The sequence below is a fragment of the Anolis sagrei genome, chromosome 4, assembly GCF_037176765.1.
Source record: "Anolis sagrei isolate rAnoSag1 chromosome 4, rAnoSag1.mat, whole genome shotgun sequence".
Classification (NCBI taxonomy): domain Eukaryota; kingdom Metazoa; phylum Chordata; class Lepidosauria; order Squamata; family Dactyloidae; genus Anolis; species Anolis sagrei.
Genome location: NC_090024.1, coordinates 29515030 through 29528088, shown reverse-complemented (window position 1 = coordinate 29528088; position 13059 = coordinate 29515030). Strand labels below are relative to the sequence as shown.

The 13059-nt window shown below is 37.6% G+C and overlaps 1 protein-coding gene across 49 annotated transcripts in view; it reads left to right on the top strand.

Moving 5' to 3' along the window:
- Positions 1-13059, top strand: part of RIMS2 (regulating synaptic membrane exocytosis 2) — a 401331-nt gene that overhangs the window by 185911 nt on the left and 202361 nt on the right. For 19 of the 49 annotated variants that reach the window (XM_060775744.2, XM_060775740.2, XM_060775732.2 and 16 more), the window contains 2 exons: positions 10005-10069; positions 11714-11833. In XM_060775744.2, coding sequence (XP_060631727.2) covers positions 10005-10069; positions 11714-11833 — 185 coding nt within the window. Of the gene's footprint in view, positions 1-7605; positions 7624-10004; positions 10070-10182; positions 10392-11713; positions 11834-13059 lie in introns of all 49 variants that reach the window. The other 30 variants (XM_060775707.2, XM_060775715.2, XM_060775711.2 and 27 more) reach the window with 3 other exon arrangements.

The window sequence follows — 13059 nt, the reverse complement described above, 5'->3', positions numbered from 1 at the left end:
GCAGAAGGGGTATGTGGCAGCTTTCTGATTGGCTGCCGCTGTGGTGCTATTTGCATATGGTCTCTGATTGGCCAGCTTCAATAGGAGCCCCTGGTGGAGAAGAGGGTTCATGGCAGAAACGGGGCATGACAGAAAGAAATTTGCATATGGTCTCTGATTGGCCAGCCTCAATTCCAAGATTCCGAGATGAGAAAATGAGGAAAGGAAAGGCCAAAGGGGGCTGGGTCAGAACACTCCCAATACAAACCGAAATAGGCACACAGAGCCCCCATCACCCACTCTACATCCTACTGCAGCTTGGAGGACTATGAACCATGGATGATGGGACTTGCAGTACCACCACTCACATTCTGAGACCGCTGTTAACCTCATCCAATGACTGATCAGGACCACACTTGGCACATAGACCTCTCATGACCCACTTTACGTCCTGGTGTGGTTTGGTCGAGGATGGACCATGGATTATGGGACTTGCACTACCTTTGCTCAATTCCTGAGACCACTGCAACACTCATCCAATTACCGATAAAGACCAAACTTGGCACACTGAGTCTCCATGACCCACTCTACATCCAGGTGCAGTTTGAAGGAGGATGCACCATGGACGATGGGACTTGCAATACCTAAACTCCCTTCCTAAGACCATTATAACAGCCAACAATGATGGATCAGGACCACAATTTACACAGAGACCCAGCATGACCCACTCTACATCCTGGTGCGGTTTGGAAGAATTTGACAATGGATGATGGGACTTGCAGTCACTTCACTCACTTCCTGAGACCACTGAGACCCTCGCCAATGACTCATCAATACTAAACTTGGCACATGGAGCTCCAATGACCCACTCTACATCCCGGTGCACTTTGGAGGAGGACAGACCATGGATGATGGGACTTCAAGTACCTTCACTCACTTCCTGAAAACGATGCAGCTATTATCCAATGACCAATAAAGACCAAACTTGGCATACAGAACCGCCATTACCCACTTTCTCTAATAACCCGGGCAGCGCCGGGTCCCCAAGCTAGTCATAAATAAAAAGAAGAGCTTCCTTGAAAATGTCTGGGATTAAGTACTGGCCTACTCTCAGCAGCCAGGAAGACAGTTACCATCCTCCCAAAATTCCAGCATTATATGAGGGATGCGAGCAACGTCTGTGAACCCTGGTGTATGAAGGGGAGTTGGGGGGTTGGGAAGCCATGCAAAGTCAAATTTCAACTTCTCTCGGCGCTCCCCCCATGCTCTTAAACGAGTGTCCCTGTGGTCCAAAGTGTTTCCTTTTTAGTGTGTTCAAAGCAGGCCGGTCCCATCAATCAGGAACAAGTGCACGATTACAGGAGTGCCATTGATCGCCAGGGTTGATTCGGATGATCTGGCTGGCTATGCGGGTGTTTCAATGTATTCGCCGGGAAGGAAGCGTTTCATCACACTGGTTGGAACTACAGAAATGATCTGGCTGGCTATGCGGGTGTCCCCTTCCTCCCTCACCGCTCCATGTGCTTCCCTCCCGAAGCTGTTGTGATGAGTTGGGGCTTCGTGTAGGCTCATGGGCTGTTGGAAGTTACTACAAAATAACATAATAGAAGCATATTATAATAGATAAAAAATAGATGGGCCACATGGTTTTGTTCGCAAAATAAGTACTCTTCCCACCAATAATGGTATTTTTAAAATTATGTGCAGACTTTTATTATAGCTAAACTCAAGGTACTGTTCTTTTCAGAAGTAGCCTTTTTCTGGTGAAAAGAATTGCAGAAGTGCTTGGAGGTATTGTGTCTGTGCATGACAGATGCTAAATGAAATTCAAAATACTTCTAAAGTGGCCAAGAGACAAGACTGAACAATCTCAATACCTGAAAATGGCACATATAGTCTCTAAATAGTCTCTAAAGTGCTTGGTGCCATTGAGTGCCAGTAGGCATAGCATACTAGCCTAAGGTGAGTTCAGTCTTTTCTATTTTGAGCAGCTTTGTCCTATTTTCCAATGTACAAGGTGTACTACTTCTAAACTGATGTTGCCTCATATAGTTTTTGCATAGTTTGCACAGAACATTTAAAATATACAAACCTACCCAGTATGTAAATTCACATGCACTAGATTATTTTCTTCCTTTCCTAGGTCAGCTTCATACTTTACTCAGATCACTCATAGACACTTATTTACTTACATGGAAGTAGCAATATGTTCCCTCCTTTCCTTCCTTTTCAAAATATGATGTACAATTTATGTATTTCGTTTATTGTACTAAGAATAGGAAGCCACAACTTCCTTGGTATCTGCTCGAGTTTGATTCTAGGACCCTTTGATGGATATTAAGTCTGGTTATATACAATAGAGTAGTAAAATGGTGTTACTTATATGGAACGCTTTTTCAATTTGGGGGCAATAGTTTTAAGAGATGGATTTGTGAATCTGTGGATTGCAAGGGCAAACTATAATTAGTAAATGCTGCTGTCAAACACTATAGGGAAGAGAGTTGGGTACACATGGTACATAACTGTGTAGCAATTCCCACATCATGTGGTTCCAAGTTTTGTTTTATCTGACTTTGGATCTGGTGAGGCCTCATGGAGAATGTATATTCAATGTAAAATTGTCTTTTTTTCTTTTTTTGTGTAAAAAGATGTAAACATTGTCCTGATTGTCTTTCTAAAAAACACCTATTGAGACAAATTCAGGTGGTCTGGTTACTTCAGAGTTGTTCTCAGCTAGAAACAAGCAGAGCCAAGGAAAAGGAAAAGAACAGGGCTATTAGGAGAAACCCTTCTTTACGTGCTTTACTTTCAGCCAGGCTCCAAAAACAGTGGGCAGCTGGTAGACTGCCTTTTTGAGCAAACTAATTTTTATCACTCCTGCCTATTTCACCACTTCGAAACAACCCACCGCCATAAGTGTTTAGATTGAATAGCCTACTTCCTGAAATACAGGAGTGCCACCACCATCTTGATTGTCTTAAGTAAGCACACAGATACAAGAATGATTCCAGCCACAAATAATACTTAGTATTTACTACAGTTATTTGGCCAGCATACAACAGTGTTGTTCTCATTTTTTGTTAATTAAGCCAGAATGTAAATCAGGTTTTGCAATTTCAGGTTGATCACAGTTGGCAATATATGTGTAAATTAGTTACGAAAGCTACTATGAATGCTATTTTAAAAGTTGAGCCAACTAAAGATGTACAACAGTGGTGGCTATTGCAGTTGTGTACTGTGTACTAGTCCTGTGTAGATATATTAAATGTGCAATTGAAGTTGCATCATTGTTCTCTTTCTCTGTATGTGTGTGTGCTCAGACGACACCAAATTGAGGGATAGCCAATACTCCAGAGGACAGGAGCAGGAGTCAAAACGATCTTGACTGATTAGAGAGATGGGCCAAAACTAACAAAATGAAGTTCAACAGGGACAAGTGCAAGATACTCCACTTAGGCAGAAAAAACGAAATGCAGATACAGAATGGGGGACGCCTGGCTTGAGAGCAGTACGTGTGAAAAAGTTCTTGGAGTCCTCGTGGACAACAAGTTAAACATGAGCCAACAATATGATGTAGCTGCAAAAAAAGCCAATGGGATTTTGGCCTGCATCAATAGGAGCAAAGTGTCTAGATCTAGGGAAGTAATGTTACCCCTCTATTCCGCTTTGGTTAGACCACACCTGGAATATTGTGTCCAATTCTGGGCACCACAATTCAAGAGAGATATTGACAAGCTGGAATGTGTCCAGAGGAGGGCGACTAAAATGATCAAGGGTCTGGAGAACAAGTCCTATGAGGAGTGGCTTAAGGAGCTGGGCATGTGTAGCCTGAAGAAGAGAAGGATGAGAGGAGATATGATAGCCATGTATAAATATGTGAGAGGAAGCCACAGGGAGGAGGGAGCAAGCTTGTTTTCTGCTTCCCTGGAGACTAGGACGCGAAACAATGGCTTCAAACTACAAGAGAGGAGATTCCATCTGCACATGAGGAAGAACTTCCTGACTGTCAGAGCCGTTCAGCAGTGGAACTCTCTGCCCTGGAGTGTGGTGGAGGCTCCTTCTTTGGAAGCTTTTAAACAGAGGCTGGATGGCCATCTGTCAGGGATGATTTGAATGCAATATTCCTGTTTCTTGGCAGGGGGTTGGATTGGATGGCCCATGAGGTCTCTTACAACTCTTTGATTCTATGATTCTATGTATGTATATGGGTGCGTGTGCACACATATATATACATTTCTATGTGTCTTATGATGTATTGCAGCTTGAAATAACACAACATAAATGGTATGTGTCACAATAATGACCATTGAAAGCTAAAATGGATTTGGAATTACTGTCCCCCCCCCCCACATAATTTTTCACAAAGGTGGAGGACAAATTAAGAAAAGGTTGCACCTTCCCTTCTGAATAATATATTTGATTCAAAATGCCCTGCTCTAATCTGTCTTTTCCCCTTTGGGAAAAAGGTACTGAATACTCCCCTCAGTTCTACTATGAATAAAAATGGTTGGAGAAGTTATTTCTCAGCTAGAAAGGAAAAGGAATGGAAACTGTTAAGGCGTTTTTACTGATCAGGTCCATTTTTGTCAAGACATTTTGAGGTATTTTTACGGTGTGTATGTGTCTCTACGATTGGTCTCAAGATGTAAAATTAAATGTTCATAAGTATTTGGCCCTTAAAGCCCTTTCAGCAAACTGCTGTAAAATCAAAAACACATTCAAAGTTAAAATATTTTGTCTTTAATTTTTTGCTTAAAGCTGAATCTGACTTAAAAAATACATTTTAAGTTCACAGTTATTTTATAAAAGGATATCATTGTTTATTTCATGAGTCAACACTACAACTATTTGATTTGTTGGCTGGTTACCTTAGCTGCAAGCCAAATTTTTTTAAGATGAATTATCCTTTGGTTACAAAAAACATGGAGCATGATTGGGAAAAAAAGAGGGTCAGGGAAGTGGGAAACATGATTTGATCAATAGATACCTACCTGATCTTCAATCACAATGAATGAACAACCTATTAAGTTACAGATGGAAATTGATTCTAGATAATGATGTTCCTGTACTGGCAAATGTTTGTGTATAAGTAAGTGTCTCTATAAGATTTTTCTGAGTGTATTATTCTTGTGCTCACTAACTGACAGTAGTTTAGAATTAATATTTTAACTATTTAACATTGAAAGAAATATTTCTCTGTGTTCCACAACCATCTCTGTTAGACCGGCAGTCAAAATACTTCTTTATTTTGACAGATCTCTAGATTTCACATGGTTGAAGCAGAAATATCTTTAATGAGGGTGGGGCTTTTTATCCTTATTCTTCTGCTTTAAAAGCTCCTGTAATGCGCAAGGTTGCACTGGTTTTAGTTGATTAATTAATGTATACTATTATGCTTCACTTTAAGATGTAATTACTCTTAATTAGTGCTGTGAGTCCTATATTGGGACAGTTGCAGGAGAGAAATGTATAGGGATGAAAACTGTAAAATAATTTGTGGTATAAATAATTAAAACAGGAGTGATGTATCAACTGAGGTAAATGGGAATTTCTCATTTCTAATATCCTACAAATTTCACTGGATTTAAAGTTATCACTTTCAACAAAAACAAATGCACTAGTGTTCTCTCTAGTTCTCCAGTGTATTCTATGGTCAACAGCTGCTGGATGTTCTGCCAGAAATACCTAAAGGCGTATTATCTCCAGGTCTCCAATACAAAAATTGTGTTGGAGACCTGGAAATAATATATCTTTAGGTATTTTAAATATGTCTTTAGGTATTATGTCCAAGACATAATTCAATTCAGATAAGAAAAATAGGATTCCAAATTCCACAAAAACTATATTATGTGACGGGTTCTGGAACAGATATCTCACATATTATAAAGGCCTTCTGTCCTGAAAAATAGACTACGTTATCCTGAAACAGCTAAGTTGTTCTAAAGATGTAACTCGCCATACATTTAGTTGGTATCTAGTATTTAATTTATACAATATGTGGAAATGTCACTGTAGAGTTGTATCTGGAAAATGTATCTTGGTGGAATCCCTGAAAGCATGTGACTGAATGTGATTTTAGTGCATACAAAGAGCACATGGCCCTGCAACACATGTGTGCATTTTCTCCATATGTATGCCAAGGTGTTGCAGAGAAACCCACATGCCATGGCATTTTGCTGATTGCCAGATAGAGAGTTCTTTATGCTTGTAGAAAATAAATACTTATAGTTATTTTGATTGTTGCTCCTTAGTAGATTGTCTTCAATAAAGAAAAAAATGGAAAAAAACCCTGTTTTTCAAAAGAAAAACAGTTGAACATTTTCAGACTTTTCATTTATTTATCTCTGAGCAAGAAGCATTTGAATGGGCCAGGTACTGTGTAGTTCAAACTTGGATGTATGCAACCCTGAGGCACTAGAGGGTATGGCAGAGGTGACATAATCCTATAAATTTAGGACTTTATTGCATAGAAGTAGTGAACCAGCATGATATTCGATATCTGTTGGTTGGTATCTAGCATTTAATTTATACAATATGTGGAAATGTCCTCTCTTCCATGAAGCCTTCAGCACCTATTGATGGACAAGGCTCAATAGCACCTTATCAAGCCATTGGCCAAGGACTTATTTGGTGCAATGAGGTCTAGATGGTTTGATCATGGCATGCTGGTACCATCATGGATCATGATTGTCCTTTCTCTCTCTCAAATATATATATATATATATATATATATATATATATATATATATGCTGTTAAAATTGTGAAGTGCCTTTTGGAAATTAAAAAAGAAGTGGTAGCACAGTGGGGTGGAGTTACACCACACATCTCAAAGTGTGGCCTTGTAACGACAAGACATTGCAGTTGTGACATCAGTATGATGCGGAAGGTTACAATAGTAGTAGCCACTAGATTGCGGAAATGTTGTGGGACAGCGGCTTCATGTAGGAAAGTCCTAAAAGTGAACTTTTATTGGAGAGTTGATGTTTATATAATTGAAAGGACGTGGGAATGAGTGAGAGAATGAGGAAGCTTCAAAGGAGACATCTTTTTCCCATGATAACTCTTTCAGGAGTGAAATTCCCTTCCTAGGGATAGATTTCTCTCACTTCATGTTGTCTTACCTCCATTCTTAACGATGAGTTGTATGGAAGTTGAATGTTTGTAACTTGTGGACTGCCTATACTTGGAAAGAAGTTCCAGAACTGCAAAAAGGTTGCTTACTTATTAAATCACTCCAATATTAGAACTGCACTCATATTGTATACTGCACAAAATGTCTTTGCAGAATAAAATGAGCTGAGGTTTACAATAACATTTGGTGGTAGACCTGTTCTATAGCTCCCGTGTTCATTCTTATTTTATTACCTTTTCCCTACTTCCTTTATGTAGAGCTCCTTTCATAAGTACAAAGGTTCCAGGATGGAAAAGAAGGAGGTAATTTAGATGTGAGAGAATGTATTGTATTATGTATGGTATAGACTCTTCTGAATTTTCTTGAGAAAATCTAGATTACAATTTCTCAGATAATTTTAGATTAAATACGGTTTAGAAGTTCATAGATGTAAGATGGATATTTGCTTTTAGAAAATTTAATTCCAGGATTATTTTGTGCCCTTTCTTAACAGTCTCTCATTTTTTCACAGGTATGTTATCATTTTGAAAAACTAAAGTAGTATTATGAGAATATAGTTTAACATTGTTTAGATGCATTGTTTTAGCACAGGGGTTTAGATGTCTGCCTAAAATAGTTCTGCCCAATCTACTTTTTAAACCAAAATGTCAGGCTGAGTGCTGAAATATAGATGCATTCTTTATGTCTGATTTTAGTTCAGTTTAAGAATTTAAAACATTTTTATCTAATGGACTGATACAAGAACATTGTTGAGAGAAATTCATGAATTATTGCACTAACCCTGGTGGAATAGTATTGAAATTGGCTTTTACATTTTAAAATGGGTATGCTTGTTTTAATAGTACTATGTTTATGTTTTATGATGGTTATTTGGTATGATTTTTGTTGGTAATTGAATGTTTTACCTATTCTGGAAACTGCTCTGAGTCCCCTCGGGGAGATAGAGTGGTATACAAATAAAGTATTATTATTATTATTATTATTATTATTATTATTATAATATTGTAAAAACCTTAAGGATTATAAAAAGGATCCCACCCATATACCCATCACTATTGTGATTTAAATAAATACATTTACTTAATTATGGAAGCAGAAGCCTCCTATTATTAGGTTGTTTCACCCAAAATGCTATTTATTCTGATGTATTACTGTTGATACATTCAGGTTTCTCTGAAGTTCCCAGGTGCTAAAAGTCATGTTACATGTGGTACAAATACATCCATGCAGATTTCTAAATCCCTGATTCTAGGTGATGATAGTAATGGTTTTTATTATTGGTATTAAGAGAAAAAATATTTGCTTAAATAGTTCTGTATTTTATTTGAACTTGTTAAAACTTATTTTTAACAAGAGAAGCTCATTTTCTATATCATTACTAACAAAAATGGTATGCATTGCAGAGAATTGCTGTAGTTGCCATAGTTTTTAGGATAGCAGTAAAACAAAAGTCTATTGCCGCCTGATTGCCATGTGTGCTTTAGGCAACAGCCTGCTTCCTCCTACTTTCCTTGTCCCAGTGATTTCAGTGGAGTTTAGTTACAATTTATTGATCTAAGAACAGAGCCAGACCACCTTGATATCAGCACTGATGAAATTAATTGAATACTTCCAATGTTTTAGGATGTCAGCTACATGTTTTCCAGTTACCAATATTTGAATAGTCATATTTTCATATCCCTTTTTTGAGAAGGGAAAGTGATTCTAATTACCTCCAGAATATGATAGTTTATATATATATATATTGTTGGTAATTGAATGCTTTATCTATTCTGGAAACTGCCCTGAGTCCCCTTGGGGAGATAGAGCGGTATACAAATAAAGTATTATTATTATTATTATTATTATTATTATTATTATTATTATTTATTATTATTATTATTATTATTATTATTATTATTATTATATTGTAAAAACCTTAAGGATTATAAAAAGGATCCCATCCATATACATGTACATTTACACTGGCTTTAGAACAGTGTTTCTCAACCTGGGGGTCGGAATCCCTGGGGGGGGGGGGTCGCGAACGGGTGTCAGTAGGGTCACCAAAAACCACCAGAAAAGGGGTGTCAGAAGAGTCACCAAAAACCATCTGTTGGATATAGGGGTTCTGTGTGGGAAGTTTGGCCCAATACTATCATTGGTGGAGTTCAGAATGCTCTTTGATTGTAGGTGAACTAAAATTCCAAGCAACTACAGCTCCGAAATATCAAGGTCTATTTTCCCCAATCTCCACCAGTGTTCACATTAGAGTATTTTTAGTATTTGTGCCAAGTTTGGTCAAGATCCATCATTATTTGAGTCCACAGTGCTCTTTGGATGTAGGTGAACTACAACTCCAAAACTCAAGGTCAATGCCCACCAAATCTTTCCAGTATTTTATGTTAGTCATGGTAGTTCTGTGTGCCAAGTTTGGTTTAATTCCATCGTTAGTGGAGTTAGAAAGCTCTTTGATTATAGGTTAACTATAAATCCCAGCAACTACAACTCCCAAATGACAAAACCAATCCTCCTCAAAACTACCAATATTCAAATTTGGGCATATCAGGTATTTGTGCAAAATTTGGTCCCGTGAATGAAAATACATCCTGCATATCAGATATTTACATTATGTTTCATAACAGTAGCAAAATTACAATTATGAAATAGTAATGAAACAAATGTTATGGTTGTGATGGAATTGTTGTGATGAGTTGGGAAGGTTGAGAAACACTACTTTAGAACATGTAGTCACCCTTTTGGAATTTCTGCTATTTTTAAAATATATATATATTGGTTACTTTAAATCTATAAAGACAGGTGATTTTAAAATTGAAAAGTCTGTTATATCTTTGTCTGTCCTTTCTTTCACTTTTCCTTTACTGCACTATCTTGTCTGTCTGATTCTCACAGGAGACATGGATTACAACTGGGACCATACGTCTTGGCATAGCAGTGAGGCATCCCCTATGTCTTTGGTGAGACATGTGGAGCCTTACCATTCAGTTTCCTTTACCATTTCACATTTCCTTTGTTTTATTTACATCTTTGCATGTTTTCTTTTTTGTATCCTTTTATCCTACACCTGTAGGGGACAGTCAAAGGGGAAAAAGAAAAACTAGTGAGCAGGCAGTTTTATCGGACTCTAACACCTTATCTGAAAGACAAAAGAAAATGGTGTATTTTGGTGGCCACTCTTTGGAAGAGGACTTGGAATGGTCTGAGCCTCAGATTAAAGACTCTGGGGTAGACACCTGTAGTAGCACAACTCTAAATGAGGAGCATAGCCATAGTGAAAAGGTACTGGCTTTGTGGTGCCTGCATTTTAACTGCTCATTTGGTCTTTGTTTGCTCTCTGTCACTCATTAAACAGATCAATAATAAAACAAAAGAGTTTAATCTAACATTTCTTAAGGTGCAGAAAAGAAAAACAAAACCACAACCATTGGATTACTCTACTGTCTTCATTTTTGGGAGCACAAATAGAAAACATTATTTAGGCACAAAAATGGTGACACAATAGTATTTGGTGATGTCACCTTCAACCATAAAGTGATTAAACAATAACATCTTTCCCGGATTGGCATCTTTGATTACTACTATAATGTCCCTGGGGTTGAAATTAAATTAATAGTTTAATTCCCAGGTTGAGGAACAAAAGTTCACGAGGAGAAAATTGCATCTGTTTGCACAGAAACATTGTTTTTCTTTTTTCCCTTTCATTGCCATGTTTGTTTTGTTGCTGTGTCACTTTTGTGCTTTATGAGATAATATTTGTCTTTGTCCTCTGCTTTTTTTAAAAAAGTCTTGCTTTCTGTTTGATGTTTGTGATAAATCATTCCAGTATTGTTAAGATAGAATGAGTTATGAATTGTATGCATGCTAATTTTGCATGTATGAGGGCTATAAATTGTTGCACAGATGTGAAAAAGTGCTATGATTACACAAAACCGAAGATGATTTAAGCAGGTTTTAAATTACAGCACAAAGGCTATGTCATAAACGAACACTGGTATATATCATTCTTATAGTAGCTCTATGGTAAACAAATACAACACTGATTTATATCATTCTTGAAGTAGCACTATGGTGAACTGTGCTGATATTTTAATGTGGGCATATGAAATTACCATAAATTATTTCCATTTTAAAGGATTTTACACTGTAAATTTAGGTACTTCTAGTTAAAAAGTAGTTCCGCAAAAATTGTGGGATTACCTCCAAATTAGTATATCTAAATGAAAGCTCTTAATAAAGTAATTTTTGACTACTTGCGATCATATCTGAATTACATTGAACTTTAACACAACCTGTTGTTTAGCATGATAATTACTGTTTAATAGCTTGGATTTCTTTTGTCTTTGTTCAGTTTAATGTACTGAACATACACATTTAAAATATCCATCAAGATTGAGAAGCTAAATCTGGAATTTCCATTTAGGAAAATATAAGGAGTAACGGTATAAATTAAGAGATTGATTTCAGTCCTAATTTCTACACATAAAGCCAATAGTGTAATCATAGCAATTTCACAATGCTTTAAACTGGCAATCGAAGATAAAGTTGAAACTGAGCTGTTTTCCCCAAGAAACTGAATTTTGCTGATTTTTTTCCTTTTATAGCATCCTGTAACCTGGCAGCCATCCAAAGATGGAGATCGTTTAATAGGTCGGATTTTGTTAAACAAACGACTAAAAGATGGAAGTGTGCCTAGAGATTCCGGTGCAATGCTTGGATTGAAGGTTAGTAGTCAAGTTTTTCCTAGTAGTTACAAGATCTCCAAAGAAGGAGAGGCTACAACTCTTTGAGGTAAACATTTCAGTGTCCTACTGCACTTACTGCTAGGAAGAACATCCTAAGATTTAGTTAGGATCTCTTTCTAGTAATTTAAATCTATCTGTTTGCATTCTAGTCTCAACAATAGCAAAAACAAGATTGTAAAATATTTTATCTGGTATTCCTTTAGGTATTTAAAGATGGCTATCATGTCATTCTGTGCCCAGAAATTGGCATAGCCCTGACTGAGAGGTATTACAAATTCTTTCTATCAGGACACTGTATTCCTCTTGATGCAATGTAGAGTTACAATGGCTTTTTTGGCCATCACATCACACTGTTGACACATGTTAAGCTTGCATTTTACTAAGCACCTGTCTACGTGGGCTATTTAACATGGGTTGGCACAGAGTGGCAATATTCTGGATTGACTCCAGGGGTGGTTAGAATGCCCGCCTCCTTCCCACTGTGACATTGGGACAGAATCCAAACCATCAGTAAAGACACCAAGCAACAACCAGGGGTTCTTTTCAGCAGCAACGAAAAATGTGAGCAGCAGGGCCAGTTCCAGCACAACTGTTCACTCCATCTGAAGTGCTGACCTGCTTTGGGGAAGTTCCAGAGCATTCCCGGACTTTTTCTGAGTGGTCCATAACTGTGTTAAGTGGCTTTATCCTGCACTGGGGTCAGGAAGGTTCCATAGATCACGTGTTTGTGTCATGGAATGACTTCTTACCTACTTTGGTGTAGGTGGATCCTAAGACCTCTAGATCTCCTTTTCACTTGTACTGCTGTCAAGACAGATATCGCCATCCTCCATTTATCTATTTTGCTTTTTCCAGCCTAAATGTTCTTCTGTATATTTATTACTGTTGAAATTAATATTGCTAGTTTTGGCACAGCTCTCCAATCAGCTAAGGTTATTTTGTATTCTAATTTTGTCCTCTGGGATGCAGATTACTCCTCTGAATTTGGTGTCATTTGCAAATTTGATAATAATGACCTGTGTTCATTTATAAAAGTGGTGAACTACACCAGGTCCAGAACAGACTCCTGGGACAATTCATTAGCCCCCCCCCCCCACCAAACTGAATGATGAGAAACCACTAATGAATAATCTTTGGGTTTGGTCACTCAGTGTATCCTTGCATAATAGATTAGATGCTTATATTTATAAGGTGACATTATCTAG